Source organism: Podarcis muralis, chromosome 10 (genome assembly GCF_964188315.1).
Source record: "Podarcis muralis chromosome 10, rPodMur119.hap1.1, whole genome shotgun sequence".
NCBI lineage: Eukaryota > Metazoa > Chordata > Lepidosauria > Squamata > Lacertidae > Podarcis > Podarcis muralis.
In genome coordinates, this window is record NC_135664.1 from 67558121 (window position 1) to 67582262 (window position 24142).

Genomic DNA, 24142 nt, shown 5'->3' on the forward strand with positions numbered 1-24142 from the left:
GTGCATCACCCAATAACAATTACATTTAAAATACTAAATATTAAATTATATTTAAAAAACGCATCTGCTTCCACTGCTGAAAGTGTTGGCGTCTTTCTTGCTGCAGCCGCCCTTATTTCCGAATTTGGAACCTGAAGTCGGCGTCTGTCTACTCCTCTATAATTTCCGTCGCCCCCATTCTATGGACATGAGGGTTGGTTATATTCGTCACTTCCGCTTCCGGCCCTTCCTAAGAGGGGGGGAGAGAACCCGGAAGCGGCTCTGGTTTGTTGTTCGTTTGCTGCCCTGTTGCTCCGCCGCCGCCGCCGCCGCCATGGGGAAGACGGACTTCCTGAGCCCCAAGGCCATCGCCAACCGCATCAAGTCCAAGGGGCTGCAGAAGCTGCGCTGGTACTGCCAGATGTGCCAGAAGCAGTGCCGGGATGAGGTGAGAGAGGAAGGTTTTTTGGGGGGGGGCGTGTTGTGTGGAAGGGTGCCCAGTAGAGCCTCCAGAGCCAGGCGCAGCATATCTGTTTCGTGTTTTATCACCACCACCACCACCATCATCATCATCATCATTATTTTATCTTATTTACCACCCTTTGCCAAATACCCCAGGGCGGTTCACAACAGAAAAAAGAAAATACAAAGCGAGAACGCAAAATACAGTGGTACCTCGGGTTACATACGCTTCAGGTTACAGACTCCGCTAACCCAGAAAGAGTACCTCGGGTTAAGAACTTTGCTTCAGGATGAGAACAGAAATTGTGCAGCGGCATCAGGAGGCCCCATTAGCTAAAGTGGTGCTTCAGGTTAAGAACAGTTTCAGGTTAAGAACGCACCTCCGGAACGAATTAAGTACGTAGCCAGAGGTACCACTGTACATAACAAAAGCAGAAACGAAAACAAAGCATTAATATCCCTGTTGTTGTTTAGTCATGTCTGACTCTTCGTGAGTGCTCTGATGGTGTTTCCTGCTTGGCAGGGGGTTGGACTCGATGGCCCTTGTGGTCTCTTCCAACTCTGTGATTCTATGATTCTATGACCCCATGGACCAGAGCACACCAGGCACTCCTGTCTTCCACTGCCTCCCACAGTTTGGTCAAACTCATGCTGGTAGCTTTGAGAACACTGTCCAACCATCTCGTCCTCTGTCGTCCCCTTCTCCTTGTGCCCTCCATCTTTCCCAGCATCAGGGTCTTTTCCAGGGAGTCTTCTCTTCTCATGAGGTGGCCAAAGTATTGGAGCCTCAGCTTCAGGATCTGTCCTTCCAGTGAGCACTCAGGGCTGATTTCCTTCAGAATTGATAGGTTTGATCTTCTTGCAGTCCATGGGACTCTCAAGAGTCTCCTCCAGCACCAGAATTCAAAAGTATAAATTCTTTGGCGACCAGCCTTCTTTATGGTTCAGCTCTCACTTCCATACATCACTACTGGGAAAACCATAGCTTTAACTATACGGACCTTTGTTGGCAAGGTGGTGTCTCTGCTTTTGAAGATGTTATTATTATTATTTTATTTGCCACCCTTTGCCCGAATATCCCAGGGCGGTTCACAACAGAAAAAAAGAAAATACAAAGCGAGAACGCAAAAAACATAACAAAAGCAGACACGAAAACGAAGCATTCATATCCCCACCCACCCACCCACAAACATTTGAAAAGCTGCAGAATTTAAAAATCTATCTGACTGACAGACGAAGCTTCGCAGGTATGTTGCCCCTGGACATGGGGGCTCTGCTTGACATTAATGGCTCATCACCTTTGCAAGAAAGGACTCTTGTGTATCTTCTGGAGTTGTTCTCGAGTAAGATATGCTTTGGAAATCCGCTCAGGTTAAATATCTCTGATAATTTAGGATACCGTACACCCTTGGAACTTACAACATTACGGCCTTTGGCTAATTAAATCATCTACGACCTTTTAAACTGTATCTGTGAAGGTGGGGATTATTGTTTTTGTTACTATGGTGTGTATTTTTGTGTTTTACATTGTAAACTGCCCTGTGATGTATGGATGAAGGACGGCATAGACCTTTAATAAATATGCAGTAATAATGATATCCTGTGAACTGCCCTGAGACCCCCAAGTATAGGGTGGTATTTAAAAGCAATTACTGTAGTAGTAGTAGTAGTAGTAGTAGTAGTAGTAGTAACATAAAAGATTTGTGTCTGGGTACGAAAGCCGTAAGCAACGTCCTTTCAGAAAATGATCAAGGAAAAAGCTTCACACATTTTGCATTTCCACCTAAAGTTTTATTGTGGGGTTTTTTAAATGCAGGTTGCTTGTCATCTCTGAGTACAACCGTCTTTTTACATTTCCCTCCTAGAATGGCTTTAAATGCCATTGTATGTCAGAATCTCACCAGCGACAGCTGCTGCTGGCATCTGAAGATCCTCAGCAATTCATGGATTATTTTTCAGAGTGAGTTTGGCCAATATATTGGCACTGTTTTTACTGCTGTTTGTTAATTATTGTTATATATTATAATCATACAAAGGCATATCACGGAATTCAGTGCGATACTAGGGAAATCATTTGGTCAGTGCATGTTTTTCAGCTTGCCTCACAGAATAATTTCCCACCTTTACTTTTCCTGCATGGTGTTCTGTTCTGCAATTTTTTGTAGATTTGACCTGTATCCATAATCTTTTAAAACACTTTCTAGAAAAAGAAAAACCTCTTAGATACCAGGACTAAAAACAATTAAGCAAGCAGCACAACCTTTTCAGTGTGGTGATTTGCACATACAAAGAACTTTCAATATGTGGATGGTTGTTGAATGAAACTGGAGCATAGTGGAGGCTTCCCCCATGGGGAATTGATCTACCCTTATGTGATTGGGACCAAGTAATCTTCCTGTTCATGTGCCAGAGTTTCAGTATAATGAAGAGATCAAAGTCACATCCAGCTCTTACCTAGGAAGAGTTCTGTGTTACTCAGAAGCTGGCATACTTGCACACAAATGGAAGCAGTTATCTTCATATCTGATTTTGGTCAGACATACATTTGCTGCAATTGTCCCTTTTATATTTCCCTAGGGAATTCCGGAATGATTTCTTAGAACTTCTCAGAAGAAGATTTGGTAAATCACTTGGTTGGAACAGAATCACATTTCTTAAAGTTCAGAGTTCTTTCTATCTAACTTCAGACTTGTTATTAAGAGCCTTTTTTTCCCTTCTAGGAACAAAGAGGGTCCACAATAATATAGTATATAATGAATATATTAGTCACCGAGAACACATCCATATGAATGCTACCCAGTGGGAAACTCTGACGGATTTTACCAAGTGGCTAGGGAGAGAAGGTAATTCTGTCTTCTGTTTGTGAATGGATGGCTTCAAAAAGGAAACCAAGAAACACCTAGGAATTCTGGTGTTGAAAATGTCTGAGAGCATTATCTTGCTGTTGCGAATTACTCTGTCTTTCATTCAGTTGTTCCAAATTCATCTAATCCAAAGGGACAGTGTAGTATAATGGATAGTTGGGCACAGCCTTAATCTTTCTTTTTTAAAAAAAGCAGCAACACGTTACTAGTACATAATGATTGTGACAGTATGTTTGAAAGTGTGCCAGTAATGGTCTAGCCATTACGATGGGTCTCAAGCCCTCAATGTGTTAGGGATTTCCCCCACATACAAATACAGTGGTTACTTACGTTCACCTCCTGTTACGTATCCTTCAGGATATGTACACGGCAAACCTGGAAGTATTGTTCCGGGTTTTGCCGCATGTGCAGAAGCGCTCTGCCGCGCCGCGTGCATGAGCAGAAGCACTCTGTCACCACGCTCGCATGTGCAGAAGCGGTCCCCCTGGTTACGGAAACCTCAGGATCTGACCCGAGCTCCGGAACGGATCCCGTCCACAACCGGAGGTACCACTGTACAGAGGCTCTGGTGGATTGAGCATATGAGACCAAAAGTGGGTCCAACAGTCAAGAAGGTGGTTTCTGCACACGTTGTAGAAGGAAGCGAGGGGCAGATGGGGCTCATCAACCTGGGAAAGTAGCCCATTAGGAGCAGGAAAGCTCTGATCCTAAACCTGCACTGCCTAGTGAAATATATTTAAGAGAAATAACCCTACACAAATCTGGAGCAGAGTCCCTAAGACAGTTGGATGGTACCTTGAATGCCTCCTTCTGGCAACTCCTGCACCCAAGCTGGTGCCAAATGTCTTGCTCTGCTTTCCTTTGGACTACATCAGCAAGTCTTGTCGTCTGGGCAGCTCAGGACCTCCAGACACACTGCCCAGGCTTGTGCCCTGGGGAGGTCACTTCGGTGCTGCTAACACAGTGGTTTGACTTCACACGGTTTGACCCTCTCTAGATAGGTGGACTCATAACCCTTGAAGGTTGGGCAGTGCTAGCTTGGGATGATGGGAACTGTAGTCCAAAACTCCTGGAGGGTACCATGTTGGGGAAGTCTGGTGCATACACTTGTAATCATCTTACAGTGCAGATGGCCAGGTGTGGGAGAAGAGGGAATTGATTTGCAGCTGAAAGAAGGGTTATGGGCCCTCTCTTGGGTTTGTAACTGAGAAGAGATTTGAACTGGAGGTTTTTGGCTCATTGCCTTATTCCCCAGTACAGTACCCCAGCTCTCTTTAATACAGCAACAGAGATCTGATAGCTTGTCATGCCACAGCATCAACCTGTGACTAATATTGTATTGACTGAAAAAGAGCGTGGAGGACACCCAAATCTCAATTCCTGGACGTACATTCCTGTTTCTTGTTTCTGAACGACCATAAGCATTCTCTTGCTTTGTGTGTTTTTAAGGCTTCTGCAAAGTGGACGAAACTCCCAAAGGCTGGTACATTCAATATATCGACCGGGACCCCGAGACGATCCGTAGGCAGCAAGAGCAGGAGAAGAAAAAGAAACAGGACCTGGATGATGAAGAGAAAACGGCCCGATTCATTGAAGAACAAGTCCGGAGAGGCTTGGAGGGGAAAGAGCAGGTCCGCAAAGGTCTTTCCCATCAGATTCGAAGTGCAAAAGTCATTGGGTGTACAGTGGTGCCCCGCAAGAGGAACGCCTCGCAAGACGGAAAACCCGCTAGACGAAAGGGTTTTCCGTTTTGGAGGCGCTTCGCAAAACGAATTTCCCTATGGGCTTCCTTCGCAAGACGAAAGCCCATAGGGAAATCTCTGGGACAGCGGGGAAGCGCAGCGCGTCTTCCCCACTGTCCTCGGACCTCCTCCGAAGGCTGGCGGCGGGGCGGAGAGACCTCCTCCCGCCGCCAGACTCTGCTATCCCGGACGGCTTTTGAAGGCAGGCGGGGGGGGGAGCAAAGACTTTCGCCCCCCGCCGGCCTTCAGAAGAGGTCCAGGACCTCTTCTGAAGGCCGGCGGGGGGCAAAAGTCTTTGCTCCCCCCTGCCTGCCTTCCCGGGGGCTTTTAAATCGCCCCGGGACAGCGGAGAAGTCCTCCACTGTCCCGGGGCGATTTTAAAATGCTGGCGGGCGGCAGCGAAGGCTTTGCTGCCGCCTGCCAGCATTTTAAGATCGCCCTGGACAGCGGAGAAGTCCCCCGCTGTCCTGGGGTTTTTTAAAATGCTGGGGGTGGGAAGAAAAGCCCTTGTCCCCCCCCCCCCCAGCCTTCAGAAGAGGTCGGGGGACAGACTGTCCCCGGACCTGGTCTGAAGTCGGTTTCCATAGGAACGCATTGATTGATTTTCAATGCATTCCTATGGGAAACTGTGCTTCGCAAGATGAAAAAACTTGTGGAACGAATTAATTTCGTCTTGCGAGGCACCACTGTAACTAGAATGCCCAAGGAGGTTGGTGCGGAAGGGGCGGAGCTATTTTGCTAGCTTCCTAGCATAGATGGGTCTTCTTGTTTACCAGTAAGCAGCAGGAGTTGGCGTGGTGCAAACATTTCAGCAGGGGCACCAGCTTGGCCCTGTCAGTGCATTTGCAGCACATTGACTTGCCTGCTGCTTTGCCTCCCTCTCTCTTGGTAAGCAACAGTGACCCAGCTGCTGGGAGGGCAAGGCAGCCACAAGGCCGGTGAGCTGCAGACACACTGATAGAGCCAATCTAGTGTTCCTGATGGTGCCTTTGCACCTTGCTGACCAGCCCGCTGCCTCCCTGCTCTCCTTCCCAATGAACAACAGCGACCCCACCTGCTGGGAGGCTAGCATAGTTGCTCTGCTCCACTGGCAAGTAGTTCCTGGGTTGGTGGCAACATCCACCATCATCCCTGTCTTCCTTTCCTTCATTCCCAATGTGTCCCCGACCTGTGACCTTCCCTGCTGCAGATCTTGCCACTTTCATCTGCCCCAAAGCCGCCTGTTCTCTAAAAGGGCTTCACTTGGTCCGTAGAGTCTTGCTTAACTTCCCTTCCCACTGTTAAGTTTAAACTCCCAGAACTGCTCTGGCTTGTATTCGTCAGTGGTGTCCTCAAGCCCTGAAGTTGCTCTGTTCTCCTCTCGCAGGGAGAACCAGTCTACACAGAACTGAACAGAGAAAACGAGGAAGAGAAAGGTAAATGGATACGGAACCCTGTGATCTCCCCAGGCAAGGCTTTTGCGGGAACCAAATGGCAAGCCTGAGATTGAACTCATTGTCTGGAGAGCATGAACTAAGAGGGAACATCCTTTTTTCCTTTATTTCAGTGGTCTTTAATTTGTGCAAAGGAGCAAGCACTTCAACAGCGTCTCATTCCAAAGCCAGGTCAGTGTGTTTCCAGTCTGCAACTTTTGTTTCTCATCTGCCCTTATTCGGACGGTGAATATTTTGCCAGTCGACAAGTTTGTTCCACGGGGTGCCCCCCATATCCTGACTTTTCTGCCTCTCCCTTCACACCTCAGAGAAAGGAGAACAACCTTTGGGATTGTACTCCAAGCCTGGGAGTTGCTTCCTGGCATGGCAAACTTAACACCCTCTTAACACTCTCCTACCTAAACCCAGTTGCACCATCAGCAACCTTCGTTTTCTGATCCTTGACCAGAAATGGAAGGGGTGGTTTGAAAATACAGTGGTGCCCCGCAAGACGAACGCCTCGCAAGACGGAAAACCCGCTAGACGAAAGGGTTTTCCGTTTTGGAGGCTCTTCGCAAAACGAATTTCCCTATGGGCTTCCTTCGCAAGACGAAAGACCATAGGGAAATATCCAGGACAGCGGGGAAGCGCAGCGCGTCTTCCCCACTGTCCTCGGACCTCCTCCGAAGGCTGGCAGCGGGGCGGAGAGACCTCCTCCCGCCACCAGGCTTCGGATGGATGCTCCGAAGCCTGCGGCGGGGAGGAGGTCTCTCCGCCCCGCCGCCAGGCTTCTGAAGGCTGTTCTGAATATTGGCGGTGGGGAGGAAAAACCCTCCTCCCACCGCAAGCCCGGGAACAGAGGAGAAGCGCTGCGCGCCTTCCCCTCTGTTCCCGTACCTGTCCTGAAGGCTTGCGGTGGGGAGAAAAGCCCTTCTCCGCACCGCCAGCCTGGCAAGCGGTTTCCATAGGAACGCATTAATTGATTTTCAATGCATTCCTATGGGAAACCGTGCTTCGCAAGACGAAAAACTCGCAAGAAGAAAAAACTTGCGGAACGAATTAATTTCGTCTTGCGAGGCACCACTGTACAGGGAGAAATTCAACATCGTGCTCTTGCGATCATTCAGCCCTGTTTTGCCAGCATAAGCCCTTGTACTGCCTTCTATTGCTACGTCTGTTGAATCCAGCCCATAGAATTGTATCCAGTGCTAGCCATACTCAGGGTAGTCCAATGGAAATTAATGGGGAATCCCTAACATCAGCTCATTGATACCAGTAGGTCTGAGTAGAATTCCATTGAATTCAACCCTTATTCACTTGGGAATGGAATAAACTGAGCACGATAGGCAGAGGTACAAAGCAGCATTTAATGTCCCAGCACAGGACTTGAGTTTCTCAGTGGCAGTGGGATTGGCACTCTGCTGGGCCAATCAAGCTGCTTCTTGGAGAGGGGGGTGGGCCCTTGCAGGTGGGCCCTTGTTAAGTGTTATGTTTCCTGAGAAAGCTTGCAGTCTAAGGCTGCAGGCCTAGCTCCATTACCTGAGAGTAAGCCCTGTTGAATTCACTAGGACTTAGCTTCTGAGTAGACAGGGGTTAGGTTTGCATTGTTTGTCTGTGTTCTCTTTTTTCAGCGCGCTTGGATCCAGTGCACTGAAGGAGGCGGGAGCAGCACCCACAGTGAAGCGGAAAGAAATGCCTCAGAATTCAGAGAAAGAGAAGAGGAAGAAGAAGAAAACAGCCCTCGACGAGATCATGGAGGTGCAGTGAGATGAAATTTGCAGGATTAAGTTGCAAATGTGGGGGGAAAAATAGGGAACAAAGCATGGAGATCTGCAAGAAACATAAAGCAGCCATGCGGGGTTAAGATTTCAATCTGAATAGCTTGAAAAAGTAAGAGGTTTACACTTCATGCTAACCCGTGTCATGGCTTCGCACCAACCTGTGAGTTTCTAGAAAGGAGATTACAGCTGCTTTGCATTTTGCTAAGCCATGGTTTGGTGCATCGTTCAAATTTGGGCTTCTGGTTTCGCCCTCTTGGACAAACCACAACCCATAAACGTTAGGGAGGACCTAGATGGCAGCCCATGGTTGGTCTGGAGAGAGCTAACCAGGAGGAGCAAAGCACTCCCTATCTCCTCCCTGAGCCCATTAATTCACGCTTCTCACTATAATAAGAAGCCCCCTTTCTCAAAAACAACATCTCTCTTTGCACCTTGAGTAAAATGTGATAGAGCCACCAGGGGCATTGCTGTCTGGGAAAGTATGAAAATATATTCCAGACTATAGTTTTTTTTTTTAAAGTTCAGATTCTCACGGTGGAAACGTTGAGGGGTGGGCTGGGGGAAGCATATCCCTGTCAAGTGGGGTGTGGTCGCATGTTGTTCGTGATAATCTTACCTCTCTGGAAGTCATAAAATTCATTCTTTGGGAACGGGTAAAGCCCCTGTGATTCTGGACAAATCGAAACAACAGAGCATCTGAAGACAGCCCTGTTTAGGGAAGCTTTTAATGTTTGATGTATTACGGTATTTTAATATTTTGTTGGAAGCTGCCCAGAGTGGCTGGGGAAGCCCAGCTCGATGGGCGGGGTATAAATAATAAATTGTTATTATTATAGCATGTGCTTCACCAGTGCCTATATTATAGAGATATTTGTATTAGCCTCACCTCCCCACTACTCCTTAAGTACCCAGGGCTCATAGGACAATTCTATATTCCCCTGCTGCTTTCAGATACCAACCCTGCTACAACATATAACGTTACCAGGTTCTGCATAGTAGCGCTCAAAATTCGTCGGATGATGACCTGTGCCACAAACTGGATTTAATGAATGCTCATATCAGAGTGCTTTGTAAATTGATAGCCGTAGCCTTTTATATACTAATCGTTTATGCTATTCCACATCTCTTAACCCTTCTTATAGATTTTTTTAGCTGCTTTTAGAGTCTTACAGGTTTTGTATATATACCTTCTGTTTTAATAATTTTAGCTTTCCAAAAGGTTTTACGTAAGGGACGCAGGTGGTGCTGTGGGTAAAACCACAGAGCCTAGGACTTGCCGATCAGAAGGTCAGCGGTTTGAATCCCCATGACAGGGTGAGCTCCCATTGCTCGGTCCCTGCTCCTGCCAACCTAGCAGTTTGAAAGCACATCAAAGTGCAAGTAGATAAATAGGTACCACTCCGACGGGAAGGTAAACAGTGTTTCCGTGCACTGCTCTGGTTTGCCAGAAGTGGCTTAGTGATGCTGGCCACATGACCTGGAAGCTGTACGCCGGCTCCCTCGGCCAATAAAGGGAGATGAGTGCCGCAACCCCAGAGTCGGCCACGGCTGGACCTAATGGCCAGGGGTCCCTTTACCTGTTAAAAACGTTTTACAGATTTTAAATTATTGCAAAACACCCCCTCTTATGCTGATCTAAGACCGTAATAAAGATGGAATATCATCCTTCCTTTGATCTTAAATTTGAACCAGTTGTGTGTCCTTTCCTCTCTTAGTTTGAGGAAGAGAAGAAGAAATCTTCCCGGACAGACCATTGGCTGCAGCCTGTAAGTATCCAAATGGGGACCTGGACCCTATCATTCAGTGTGCAAGCTGCATTTTCACTTTCAGGCTGGTTCCATCCAAACGATACTCCGAAATGGAATAGATGATTGATTTGTCCGCTTGCCGGTTTTGCGTTTGGACCAAATGATGTGGAGTATTGGAAGGGTAGCACTTTATTTTTAATCTGGTTGCAGAATGAATTTTTTAAAAGTCCACTTTCAAGCCCCATCTGCACGATGCATTTAAAGTAGTATGATGCCAGTTTAAAGAGTCACAGCTTTCTTCAAAGAATGCTGGGAAGTGTAGTTCTTTGAGGGTGCTGGGAGTGCATTAGGGAAGGGTGGACAATGGGACAAGGCCAGAGCAGTTGTGACCGCAGTCTGTGGCACAACGGTTAACCAAATAAACAGGGCCTCAGGGTTGCAGCCTAGGTCCTTCTGCAGTGCCTCAAAGGCAGCATCTGCTGAGATCCATGAGAAATGAAAGGAGAGCAACCTACCTGAATGTATTTTGTCCTTTTTTAATCTCTCCCCCCCCCCCCCCCCCATGAATCAGATGAATTTGTTTTAATTTGTAATTTGAATTGAACAAATGGGAAAAATTGCATGTGGTGGTAATATGAAGGGATTGAAGAATGCTTTTGTTTTTATTTATTGTTTGTATAATTTTTATTAGGTTTTTCTATTCTACATTTTAGGATATTCATTTGAATAACCTTAAATACCAATGACTTCCCTTCTACTCCTTCCATGGTTCAATTTGCATGCCGTAGATCCCTGCATATTTTACATAAACTAAACCATTCAGTATTCCACTTTTAGGGACGCAGGTGGCGCTGTGGGTTAAACCACAGAGCCTAAGACTTGCCTATCAGAAGGTCGGCGGTTCGAATCCCTGAAACGGGATGAGCTCCCGTTGCTCAGTCCCTGCTCCTGTCAACCTAGCAGTTCGCTTTCAAAGTGCTTTCAAACTGCTAGGTTCGAAAAGTAGATAAATAGGCACCACTCTGGCGGGAAGGGAAACGCCGGCTCCCTCGGCCTGTAGAGCAAGATGAGTACTGCAACCCCAGTGTCGGCCATGACTGGACCTAATGGTCAGGGGTCCCTTTACCTTTATTCCACTTTTACATCCATCAAAACTTATTTACACTGTTGAATTTATCTTAATGCTGCCAACGCTTTCAAATGTACACAGTTTTCACCCATATATTCATTAAGCATTTTCCAATCTTCTTTAAACATACATTGTTCTTGTTCTCTTATCCTATATGTTAAATCTGCAAGCTATGCATATTCCGTCAGTTTAAGTTGCCATTCTTCCTTAGTTGGGACCTCACTCGTTTTCCATTTTGGGGCTAACGAAACACGGGCCGCAGTAGTGGCATACGTAAATAGCCTCCCCCCTTCTTCTCTCTCCTCCAGGAAATTGTGGTCAAAATTATAACGAAGAAACTGGGCGAGAAATACCACAAAAAGAAGGCAGTTGTCAAGGTGAGCCCGCCGGCCTTTTATCTGTCAGCAAACAAGTTTGTTATGGTTGAGGGGGGAGGTATTTGACGTGGTTGAAGCAGCTGTGCTGCGGGGCTCAGGGTTTTCCCCGACACTGCTCTGCATCCCCACTGGGCTGCTGTGACATTAGGCAGGGATGGGGAACCTGTGCCCCCCTACAAATGTTGCTGCCATCATTCCTGGCCAGTCTCCTAAGCTTAAACGAAGAAAAAGTATTGAATATCAATATACGTATCAAGACTTTGAGATTAGAGCACTGAAGAAGCCCGGAAAACTACCTTGGGAGTGTGCTACCTGCAAGCCCCAGTGAAAGAGTCCCATCGGGAGTGAACAGCGGCCTCTTGATTACTTGGACCGCCCGGGCGAAACAGGTGCAAAACACCGGCACCCTGTCTACAACTTCATTAACATCCATCTACAACTTCACTAGCATCTCTCAGTATTGTGAACAACATCAAACTTACGGTACCTTTTGTTGGTATCTTCATGAACTTACCTAAAAAGATAAAGAAAGCAAAAGACTGAATTGAGCACTTGAAAAATCCATTTAAATCAGACATTATAAGTTCATCTTAGGTTGGGTAGTTCACAAGTCTCTGTGGCTTTCCATAGGTGTTTGTATTTTTCTCAGAAGATTGATAAAGAATGCACAATCATTTTGGTAATTGTTGTGTGTATATTAGTCGCCGACGTGTTGCATGAGTTGTACTACTTCTATCAGCAGTATTAGGGATGCGGGTGGCGCTGTGGGTTAAACCACAGAGCCTAGGACTTGCCAATCAGAAGGTCGGCAGTTTGAATCCCTGCAACGGGGTGAGCTCCCGTTGCTCGGTCCCTGCTCCTGCCAACCTAGCAGTTCGAAAGCACGTCAAAGTGCAAGTATATAAATAGGTACCACTCCAGCGGGAAGGTAAACGGCGTTTCTGTGCGCTGCTCTGGTTCGCCAGAAGCAGCTTTGTCATGCTGGCCACATGACCCGGAAGCTGTATGCCGGCTCCCTCGGCTAATAAAGTGAGATGAGCACCGCAACCCCAGAGTCAGCCACGACTCGACCTAATGGTCAGGGGTCCCATGACCTTTATCAGCAGCACAGGTTGCATTTTTCTAGCATCATTCCTGGCCAGGCTGGGAGATGAAGTCCAATAGCCCTGGGTGTCCTGCAGGTTCCACATTCATGAATCAGAGAGCCCCAGTCAAACCTGGCATGGGACCTGCGAGGGCCGGGTTCATATCCAGTGCCTTTGGGAAAGCCAGGTGCCATAGAAAATTCAAGAGCCTTGGGAAAGTTGCACTGCTCAGTCCCAAGTTTCCCATCTGACATGGGAGATCCACCGTTCCATTCACCCACCTCACCCTGGCAAGTGTTTCATTGCCTCTAGAGCAGGCATGTCCAAAGTCCGGCCCGGGGGCCATTTACAGCAATGGAGAGGAGAGTGCTTTTAAGGAGAGAGGGAAGAAAAAGGGACACACACACACACACACACACACAAACACACACACTTCCTTTAACATTTATTTGCTAGTCAAAACTCACCAAGAGGTTTGTGCCAACTTGGTGTTACGTTCCTGTTCATATTTTTTGAACTTAAATGTTGACAGACAACCTTTATTACCAATGATACGTAATGTACTTTACAATGTTCCTGACGTATATTTCAGTTTCCTGGATTTTTCCCCATCTGGCCTTCAGATATGAAAGGCAGAGTGATTTAACACCTGTTTAGGTTTGTCATCCATCTGACGAAATGAAAATTAATGCAGTTTGCAATTAACTTTGCATGAAATAGTTAATTTGCATTTCATTTAATTTGCATTTAATTTCAATGGTTCAAAGAACGTCAGGCAAAATGGTCAGCCCTCACGCACGTTCACTTCATCAAATCTGGCCCTCTTTGAAAAACGTTTGGACACCCCTGCTCTAGAGAATGGGCCTTTTCTGCAGTGGCTCCCCATTTGTGGAATACTCTTCCCAGAGAGGCTCGCTTGGCGCCATCACTACATGTCTTTAGGCGCCCGGTGGAAACAATCCTCTTTACCCAGGCCTTTAGCCATTAAATAATCTATAGCCCATTATATTTGTGTGAGGGGACTGTTATGATTATTTTATTTTTATGCTGTGTATTATGCTTTTACTATTATGCTATGTAAATTATGTTCTTAGTGTTCTACACTGCCCTGGGATCTTTGGATAAAGGATGGTATATAAATTGAATAATAATAATAATAATAATAATAATATGCATTAATATTATAGGAAGTAATTGACAAATACACAGCAGTTGTCAAGGTGATTGACTCTGGAGATAAACTGAAGCTTGACCAAACACATCTGGAGACGGTGATCCCAGCACCGGGTAAGCCGTCTTGCCAGGCCAATAAGAGAAGACTTTGTTGGATCAGGCCCATCTACAGGTGAAACTCGGAAAATTAGAATATCGTGGAAAAGTTCATTTATTTCAGTAATTCAACTTAAAAGGTGAAACTAATATATGAGATAGACTCATGACATGCAAGCCTTTATTTGTTACAATTGTGATGATCATGGCATACAGCTGATGAAAACCCCAAATTAACCATCTCAGAAAATTAGAATATTAAATGAAATCAGCAAAACAAGGATTGCATATAGAGCAATATTGGACCTCTGAGAAGTAGCAGCATGCATATGTACTCAGTACCTGGTCTGGGCCCCTTTTGCATCAATTACTGCCTCAATTCGGCATGGCATGGATGCTATCAGCCTGTGGCACTGCTGAGTTTTTATGGAAGACCATGATGCTTCAGTAGCAGCCTTCAGCTCTTCTGCATTGCTCGGTCTCATGTCTCTCATCTGTCTCTTGGCAATGCCCCATAGATTCTCTATGGGGTTCAGGTCAGGCGAGTTTGCTGGCCAATCAAGCACAGTAATCCCATGGGCATTGAACCAGGTTTTGATACTTTTGGCAGTGTGGGCAGGTGCCAAAGTCCTGCTGGAAAATGAAGTCAGCACCCCCATAAAGCTCGCCTGCAGAAGGAAGCATGAAGTGCTCCAAAATCTCCTGGTAGACGGCTGTGTTGACCCTGGACTTAATGAAGTACAGTGGACCAACACCAGCTGATGACATGGCTCTCCAAATCTCTTTTCTGATGAGAGCAGCTTTCACATCTCATTTGGAAACCAAGGACCCAGAGTCTGGAGGAAGAATGGGGAGGCACACAATGCCAGATGCTTGAAGTCCAGTGTGAAGTTTCCACAGTCTGTGTTGATTTGGGGAGCCATGTCACCAGCTGGTGTTGGCTGCGGTGGACTTTGTTTTCATGTGTGAGTGGGGTGGGTGGGTGTTTTTGAATCAGGTTAGCCATATTCATTCGTATGCTGTTGGTGGATTCTTGTCGTTGTCTTGTTGGGCTGTGGATGTGATAAAGGGGAGCCATACCGGGCTGAAGGCGTCTTCTTCCATTTGTCCCCCTGTCAGTTTCAGTTTATTTGTTAGTTTTTCTAACAAGGCTGTTTCCCATACTAGTTGGTACCATTTGTCCATGTTTACTCCTGATCAAATCCCACCTCCTCAACCTCCCCAATGCCAGAAGGCAGCAATGAAATTGGGAGATAGAGCTCTGTGAGCTCAGGCGACAGAATAATGTTTTGCATGCAGAAGAATACAGCTACCAGTGTCTGTGCATTCAGAAAAGACAGAATTAAGTTAGGCTGACCCAGGGTTTCACTCAATCTAAAGCAGATTCACACGTGTTCATGTTTCAGGCAAAAAGGTGCTGGTTCTAAACGGGGGCTATAGAGGAAATGAAGCTACCTTAGAGAGCATCCATGAGAAAAAGTTTTCGGCAACGATACTCATTGAAACTGTAAGTATCTTTTCACCCTTCTGTCTCATGGTGTGCTGTTTGGAACTTTAACAGGGCAGTCCTGTGCTTACTCAGAAGTAAGCCCCACTGTGTCCAGAGGGTCTTACTCCCAGGTAAATATTGCACAGGACTGCTGCCGAAGCCTCATTTTGGGTATTTTGGCACTATAAATGAAATATTAAAATATTCCCCAACCCAAAATGCACCTCCCCTTAGAACAGAGCTCTTGATCAATCTTCTCACTAATCCTGCATAACGCTTTGCCAAGTCCCAGCCTAACCTGTGCGTTTTTCCAAAGCTTGGCAAACTCCTAACATTTCAGCTTCTATTTACTGCTAATGTCGTTTTAAGATTTCTGTGTCATCAGTACTGTTTGCCTAATGGATGAAAGAATCTCCTTGCCTGTTTTTCTATCCAATTTTTCCTTTTCTGGTCACTTTAGTTTCGTGAGCTTTTCTCTTGAGTAAACAGTGCAGTTTGGCAGGGAGGGAGAGACTATGAAAAGAGCTCTGCTGGCTCAGACCATTAGCAACTGATCGCAAGGGTGGTATACTAATAGTCTTATCCGGCATTGCTTTTTCTGATCCACTTTTAAAGCCGCCCAGGTCAGTGACCATCACCAAATTTCGTGGGAGAAAATTCCATAGTTCAGCTATCTGCTGCATGTAGAAGTATTTTTTCTTCTTTGCCCTGAATCTCCCACTATTCACCTCCGCTTTCTCTATACCATGCAGAATTTCATATCCTTCTCTCATCCCCCCCCCTTACTCACCTTTTATCTTCAAATTATGTAAAGGGGTAAAGGGGACCCCTGACCATTAGGTCCAATCGTGGCCGACTCTGGGGTTGCGGCGCTCATCTCGCTTTATTGGCCGAGGGAGCCGGTGTACAGCTTCCGGGTCCTGTGGCCAGCATGACTAAGCCGCTTCTGGCGAACCAGAGCAGCGCACGGAAACGCCGTTTACCTTCCCGCCGGAGCGGTACCTATTTATCTACTTGCACTTTGACGTGCTTTTGAACTGCTAGGTTGGCAGGAGCAGGGACTGAGCAACGGGAGCTCACCCCGTTGCGGGGATTCGAACCGCTGACCTTTTGATCGGCTAGTCCTAGGCTCTGTGGTTTAACCCACAGCGCCACCCGCGTCCCTTATCTTCAAATTAGGAAGCCCCAAATGTCCTAACATTTCCACATAAGCAGGTCCCTCTAGCAATTGCCTGACTGAAGGTTTCCTTTTGCCTGACTTCCCTTCCCAGGGACCTCTGAAAGGACGTAAAGTTGAAGGCATTCCCTATGAAGACATTTCCAAGTTGGCCTGAGATGATTGGAAGAGCAGACGGACTGGGAGGTACCCTACCTAAGGATTTCCTGATGCACTCAACTCCACTGTGTCGGAGTTTTACAACTTGGATTTAAAAAATACCAGAATTTTATTTTATTTTTATGTAATGAACCAATAATTTTTTGTGCCTAAAATCCCTTACATATCACAATTCTGCAACAGTGTAATGTTTAATTTCAAATTGTCCAGTGCATTTGGTGGGAAGCAGTCATTCCGTTAAGCCCTCTCTATAATCTGCTGCCAGCTATAAACAGTTGCAGCCTTCCAGTTGCCTTGTAGAATTAACATTCCTTGCGAAAGTTGGAAGTCAACAAACAACAAGGAGTGATTCATCTGCCAAACAGGGTTAAAGGTTATGGGTGCAGATTTTGGCTTGCCTGGGAAGGGCTGGACTTGCTTATGTGCCGTTTGTGCGAGATGATATCAAGGTAGATGACCCATCTCGTCTGTTCACGAGCTGTCACCCATGAATAGTTGAGTTAGAAGAGGGAGAAGCTCTCCAATGGTTTGCTTCCTCTTCTTTGCTTGCCCTGCCAGCCAGCTCAGTTTGTGGCTGAGCCCAAACCCCATTTCATCCTCCCAGCTAAGGGTGGTCTAGGAAAGAGGCAATTTTCGGTGCTGGCTCAGTCCTCGCTTCAGTTTTTGTCATGTTCCCGCATCACCGCCCTAATGTGATTAATGAAAGTACACTTGGAGGAATCCGCTCCCAGGCAACCCTGTGTTAGTCAGGTTATGGCAAAGAATACCCCATGGGAGAGTCTGCCTAGGATCCAAGGACAGTGGTACCTCAGTTTACAAACTTAATCTGTTCCTGAAGTCCGTTCTTAAACCAAATCCATTCTTAAACGGAGGCGCGCTTTCCCTAATGAGATCTCCTGCCACCAGTGCCCTTCCACTGTTCGGCTTCTGTGTGTAGACCGAGGTAAAGTTCACAAACCGGAACGCTACAGTGGTACCTCTGGTTGCGAACGGGATCTGTTCTGGAGGCCCGTTCGCAACATAAAAAGAGTGCAACCTGCAGCGGCGCGTCTGCACATGCACGGTTTGCAATTCGCTGCTTCTGCGCATGCGCATGATGTCATTTTGCATGTCTGCGTGAGTGGCGAAACCCGGAAGTAACCCTTTCAGGTACTTCCGGGTCGCCGTGGGACGTAACCTGAAAGAACGTAACATGAAGCGGACGTAACATGAGGTAGGACTGTACTTCCGGTTTTGTGGAGTTCATAAACTGAATAGTTTGTGAAGGGCTGTTTGTAAACCGAGGTAGCACTGTAGTGAAACACACGGGGTCCATGCTTGTCGCCATTTCATGAGCTTTTACCTGATTTCCTTTTCTACAGCCCCTCCTCCTGCTGCAACATTGGCTCTCAGTCAGCTGTTTGGAGGTCTTGAGGAGTAGCTGGGAGACATCCTCGAAAGCTCCCCCAAAAGGGGCACCCCATAGCCATTTGGATCCTCTCGTCTGAACCCCAACCCCATCCTTGGATGAAATGGGTGGTGTAACACAGACGTTTATTTGTGGGAAATAGGGAATACGACAGACTATCTCCACACTGTTTTCTGCATCTAGCCCTCCACCCGCTTCAAAATGCTCTTCCGTCACCTCCTGTAGTTTTGTAAAAAATGTATAATGACTTGTACAGTGGCTTTTTTTATTGCTGTTTAAAAATAAAGGAGAAAATTTGACAGTGTGTCCTTTTTCCTCAACGCATTCACAACGATGGGACCTCCTCGAGTTAAGAATATATTTTTCCGCCTCAGCAGACGGTGTGAAATAATTGGAAGGTTTTCTTTCCAATAAGCAGCTGGGCAAGCCTAAATTTAATTTCAGAAAGAGGACCTGTGTTTACGCCCCACTAATTCAGTCCCCAAACTGCTCAGCATCCATAAGCCCCCCTGGAGCAAATGTTGCCCTGAGATGCTATTTGTGTACATGTGTCAGGTGTGGGAAATGGGACACAGCTCGGAGATCCATCTGAGGACCTCTGTCCCCAGTGTGGTGTTAGTGGTTAAGATCGGTAGTCTCGTAATCTGGGGAACCGGGTTTGATTCCCCACTCCTCCACATGCAGCTGCTGGGTGACCTTGGGCCAGTCACACTTCTTTGAAGTCTCTCAGCCCCACTCACCTCACAGAGTGTTTGTTGTGGGGGAGGAAGGGAAAGGAGAAGGTTAGCCACTTTGAGGGAGTGAAAGGCAGGATATCAAATCCAAACTCTTCTATTTGTGTGGTACTCTCAGCAGGGAAACATACCTGTAGTGATTTAATGGATGTTTTAGTTTAGATTTGTAGCTAATACTGTGTGACTTCTGTCCCAGCTGCAGTGGAGGAAGCCCTGGAGGCTTCGCCAAAGAAACTAAACAGACGACATCATTCCAAAAAGGAAGCCTTTTTATTCTCTTTGAAAAATATATTTTTCCTACCAGGACGACTAATCTTCAGATGTATATGATGGCCATATCTTACTTGGCCTTATTTTCAAACTCCACAATGTATGCCAGTTGCTTTTCTGCTTTTCCACGACACCCAGAAAGGTTATGGAGGACCCTAGATATGAGCAGAGAGATGTTTGCTGTCTTTACTGGGGAGAAGGTTTCATTGTGCTGGGATGGGCAGTGCGGGATCTGCAGGCTGCATCTAGCCTGCCAGGGCTTTTCTCTTGGAAAAGGGCTTTTCACCTGGAAAGACAGGTTCACAAGCAAATCACCAGCAGGGTGGGTGGAGAAGAGCCTTGGCCAATCAGATGCTGGCCATCTCCTGCCTCTGCTTTAGCCCCGCCCACCCTTTCAAGGATGCTTCGGATAGCTGTATAAAGTGGGGACGAGGTAATCTGTGTAGTGACCGTCGAGGAAGCCCTTCCCACTGTTGTGCACGAACCAGCAACGGACAGCAGTCCCAAAGACACGGTCCAGGCGGTAGTCTTTCTGCACACCTCTGCAGGAAAAGCAAAATCAAATAAATAAAACCACTGTGGTATGCAACAAAGCTGAATGGAAGAACAGTCTTCTCATTGCCCTCCCTAATCTGCAGTTGCCAGGATGCTGTTTGTTAGGCGGAAATGGTTTCAGAACCGTTTTAGGGTGTCGAAAAAGAGGAACCTTTCTTCACCTGTAGTGGGGCTGCCCAAGTCTGGAGGCTGGTTTGTCAAGGAATGACCAAAATACTCAAAACGTCCCAATCTAACTTCATAGCAGCTTTGTTTACTAAATCTATGGGACAATCAGTTGAAAAGTGTCAGCTCTCATGAACTCTTGACAAGGGTGCTGGTGGCTGGCAGAACTTCCATTTCCCCGAAATGGAAAACCTTGCAGGATTCGGAACTTTTGATTCCGTATAAAAATATGTGGAGTTCAGTTGAAAAAAGAACTCTTAAATTACATGTTTCCCAAAGCTTGGGAGGACCCTGAAAAAAAACTGCCATGTGGTTGGATTTTATATTGTACACAACTCACAGCTTTCCTCCTCACTACAGTGTGAAATTTTGCCCCATGCTGTTCCACAATAAACCATGAACAAAGAGATTCACTGTGAGCAAAACTACATCTTCACATCCCATTCTGAGCATCTCAGAGGTTGAGAGGCTTTGGTTTCAGCTAACTCAAGTGGTTTACCTGGTGACAGTGAGTTTGTGGCCTTTCACTTCCATGGTAGCATCAGCTTTCCCCGGATCTTGTCCAGGCCGCTCATTATAGATGTGCACGTCTGGCTCCAGCATGAACTGCCCTGGTGGAGGAGAATCATCACTTGTCATTAGGCGGTCCTGGGGGCCTGTGTGAGCCCCCAACAAGAGCATTTGTAGACGTGGAAACACTCGTTAAAGAGGATTACCCCTTGCACAACTAAAATCCCCAAATATTTGGAGGCGGGAGTCAGAATGGTTGCAGATCTAGCAGAGCCATTGTTTCCCCAATCCGCTTTACGTTGAAAATGTTGTGGGATCGGGGACCTGTTGTAAATGTTGTAAATGTTGCCAATTTAACCCGTGTGCCATATACACTTATGACAGGTGGGAAGCGCCATGGCTCAGTGGCTGAGTCAGTGCCGGATTTACGTGTAAGCTAAACAAGCTATAGCTTAGGGCCCCACTCTCTTGGGGCCCCCAAAAAAATTAAAGAAAGAAAAAACACCTGGATGTACATTTCCAAAATATAAGATAAAAAAACAAATAAAATAAAACCTACATACAGCAACAGTGTTTTGTGTTGTGTAGGCTCCTATGACGTAAGTCATGGGCCCCGCCTGCTAGCCTGCTGCCTAAAATATCACTGGTTTGCTCATTTCTATATATAGGGTGCCTACATTTTGCATGGGCTGTTATGTGCAAATGGCTTTGGATACCTATTAGGTCCATAAATTACCAGATAGCATATATTCAACAGAAAAAAACCAGTGGCAATTTGTTGTTGACAAAGGACAGCTGGACATATAAAGGGCCCCATTACCTTCAGTAGCTTAGGGCCTCATCAAACCTAAATCTGGTCCTGCCAGTGACCACAGTAACAACATTCAGAATGGTTCAGGTGAGAATTCTGTTCTTCTAAAGGGGAACCACCACCTTCAACTTCCGCCCACCCTGGTTTTGAGCATTTCCTCTTTCGCCTAAAGCTCAAGGACCCATGTATACACAGCAACAAGCAGCACTGAACCCCGCTCCCTGCCTCCAAGGAGACTTTACCAATCAGGCCGTGCACACTGGAGGAGAAGTTGCTTGCAGGAGGGATGTAGATTCCCAGGAAGTCAACATTGACTGGGTGCTTCTTCCATACACGGTGAAGCACGACCACAAAGGACAAGTCCCCATCCACCGTGATATTGACTTTGTTGTCGCTCTTCACAGAGACCAGCACTCTAGGAGAAACGGCAAGTAGATGCATGAGTAGGGTGTTCTGAGTCCTTTACTCAGAAATGCAGTTGGTTGGGCTTTGGCCGCCTCATTGTGAACCAAACAGAAGCTAGCTGTCGTGTCCCGTAAACCTGTCAAATGCTGTCTTGGTTGCAACATGGTGTCATCATCCAAAGAGCAGCCTCACCCATATGGTGTAGAGCAGGCACCCCCAAACTCGGCCCTCCAGATGTTTTGTGACTACAACTCCCATCATCCCTAGCTAACAGGACCAGTAGTCAGAGATGATGGGAATTGTAGTCCCAAAACATCTGGAGGGCCAAGTTTGGGGACGCCTGGTGTAGAGCAGGGATAGTCCATGCAGTGCTCTCCATATCTTTTGACGGACTACAACTCCCATCATTCCTGGCTGTGATGGCTGAGGCTGATGGGAATTGTAGTCCAACAACATCTGGAGGATTGCATGTTGACTACCCTCGGTGTAGTGGCTAGAGTAGTGAATTTAAACAGCTATGAGGAGAATGGGACTTTCAGTCTTGGCAACTGATTTTCATGCAATACGAGCACCAGGAATGAGGTGTTCTGCTCATTAGGTCTGACACTCAACCAAGTCTGTGTCTTTGCTGATAAAGAGTTAACTCCATCTTTGAGCTGTGTGATTACAAACCAGCACACACCTAATAATAATAATAATAATAATAATAATAATAATAATAATAATTTATTATTTATACCCCACCCATCTGGCTGAGTTTCCCTAGCTACTCTGGGCGGCTTCCAATCGAGTGTTAAAAACAACGCAACCTTAAATATTAAAAACTTCCCTAAACAGGGCTGCCTTCAGATGTCTTTTAAAGATAAGATAGCTGTTTATTTCCTTCACATTTGAAGGGAGGGCATTCCACAGGGTGGACAACACTACTGAGAAGGCCCTCTGTCTGGTTCCCTGTAACCTCACTTCTCGCAATGAGGGAACCACCAGAAGGCCCTCAGCACTAGATCTCAGTGTCTGGGCTGAATGATGGGGGTGGAGACGCTCCTTCAGGTATAGAGGGCTGAGGCCGTTTAGGGCTTTAAAGGATAGCACCAACACTTTGAATTGTGCTCAGAAACGTACTAGGAGCCAATGCAGATCTGTATTGTGGCATTGCTGATTTGGGGGGCTCGCATAGTGCCGTGCAAGTCTCTTTCCCTGCCCCACACCTGAGGCCGTTTATGACACCACCAGGTGTAGGGCGGGTGGGTGTGGGTTGGAATGCAAATACTCCAGTAAAATTTCAGGAACACACACAGGCAACCTGCAGATCACTGTTGGGGCACACAACCTAAATAACTCTCCCCCACCTAGGGAGATCAACAAGTCTAGGGAAGCCCTGACGCTCATCCGATGTTCCTATTACCTCCTTCGAATGAGGCTTCCTAAATTGGACCAGGAGAGGGAAGTGGTGGAGGAGCCATCCTTCAAGCTGATGCCCTCGATGCTGACTTCAATTTTCAAGCCTTTCTTTTCGAAATTGAACCCGATTTTGCCAAAGTAGGTGTGCAGCTTGTTGTTCAAGGGCTTCTTGGCCCCAACCAGCTGCCCATTGACAGCAATCCCTACAAAAGAGAAAGAAAGCAGTGTTGGCGTTTCTGCAGGCGGACTGCAATCCAGGCTGGCCTTTTTTGGTCTCTTACCATTTCAATCCCCTGAACTCCCGTGTTTCTATGACTGTTTCCAAATGCGCAAAATAGCTGCAGAATGGCGCTTTTTCTCCCTTACCGGACTTGGCATCTGAAATTAAATTCAGGATCGCTCCGGGTTCGGAATCTATATTGAAGCAGATGTTCTTATGCTGCCTCGGCAGGTTGATGATGAAGTGCGGATCGTTGTCGACTGCAGAAGGAAACAAATGGTGTATGATCGATGCATGGGTGAATACCAAAAGCATTTGCTAAGTAAAAAAATCTTCCATTGCTTATGCAATAAAATGTTGTTAATAATAATAATTGTCAGGGGTTCAGGAGCAGAGGCACAGGAAAGGGAGGAAATAGAGAGCGAGGGGGAGGAATCCGAAGGAAATGTTAGCGATGACAGCGGTCCGAGGTCTCTGAGTCTCTCCAGCGAATCGGAGGATTCACAGAAAGGGGCTCCCATGGTCAGAGCAAGGGGGTTGCCTAGGGGGACACCCCAGGAAGAAGGGGGCAGAGGGGACTCAGAGAGCAGCAGTTGGAAGTCAGGACCAGCTTCTCCACCAGAGCGCAGTAGGGGGGAGGAGTCCCAGGTATCGGGATCAGGCGGCGCACCGCCAGCGGGAGGACATGAGTCAGGATTGGCCACGCCTCCATCGGAGAGCAAGGAAACGGTCAAAAGGAAGGTCGGAGACTGGGCGCGCGCGCCAAGTTCAAATGTACAAGAGGGCGGCGCAGTTGGCAGCCCGGATAGGGAGCCAAGTCCTAAAGCCCGCCGAAAGGAGGGAGAAGAGTCAGGGGGGTCAGCGTCAGAAGAGTCCAGGAAGGAAGGGACCCCGGGGGGTAGAAGGACCCAGAGGAGAAAGGAGAGACGGAAGAGGTGGAGTAAGGTTAGAGTCTTAAACTGGTGTACAGGGGGCGGAGACTCAGATGGA

The 24142-nt window shown here is 46.8% G+C and overlaps 2 protein-coding genes across 5 annotated transcripts in view; one reads left to right on the forward strand and one right to left on the reverse strand.

The window, feature by feature from the left end:
- The first annotated feature begins 244 nt into the window (after positions 1-244).
- On the forward strand, positions 245-18380 carry KIN (Kin17 DNA and RNA binding protein). 3 transcript variants are annotated; one of them, XM_028746833.2, is made up of 14 exons: positions 250-427; positions 2307-2401; positions 3019-3062; positions 3162-3284; positions 4755-4936; positions 6414-6462; positions 6594-6651; positions 8091-8217; positions 9956-10006; positions 11426-11494; positions 13767-13866; positions 15255-15355; positions 16609-16700; positions 18035-18380. In XM_028746833.2, the coding sequence occupies exons 1-13, from the start codon at positions 314-316 to the stop codon at positions 16669-16671; spliced, it is 1176 nt and encodes a 391-aa protein (XP_028602666.2). In that variant the 5' UTR covers positions 250-313; the 3' UTR covers positions 16672-16700; positions 18035-18380. The 3 variants fall into 3 exon arrangements, 2 of the variants coding, with proteins under 2 accessions (XP_028602666.2, XP_077791468.1); XM_077935342.1 differs by having other exon boundaries at positions 16609-18380; XR_013394450.1 differs by lacking the exons at positions 16609-16700; positions 18035-18380 and having other exon boundaries at positions 245-427; positions 13767-13988.
- A 692-nt stretch (positions 18381-19072) lies between these two features.
- The window catches only part of ITIH2 (inter-alpha-trypsin inhibitor heavy chain 2), a 43189-nt gene continuing 38119 nt past the window's right edge, over positions 19073-24142 (reverse strand). For both annotated transcript variants that reach the window (XM_028747065.2, XM_028747068.2), the window contains 5 exons: positions 23299-23412; positions 22937-23135; positions 21369-21541; positions 20305-20416; positions 19073-19627 (listed from right to left, as the gene is read on the reverse strand). In XM_028747065.2, the coding sequence (XP_028602898.2) occupies positions 19480-19627; positions 20305-20416; positions 21369-21541; positions 22937-23135; positions 23299-23412 (746 nt within the window). In that variant the 3' untranslated portion in view covers positions 19073-19479. The remainder of the gene's footprint in view (positions 19628-20304; positions 20417-21368; positions 21542-22936; positions 23136-23298; positions 23413-24142) is intronic.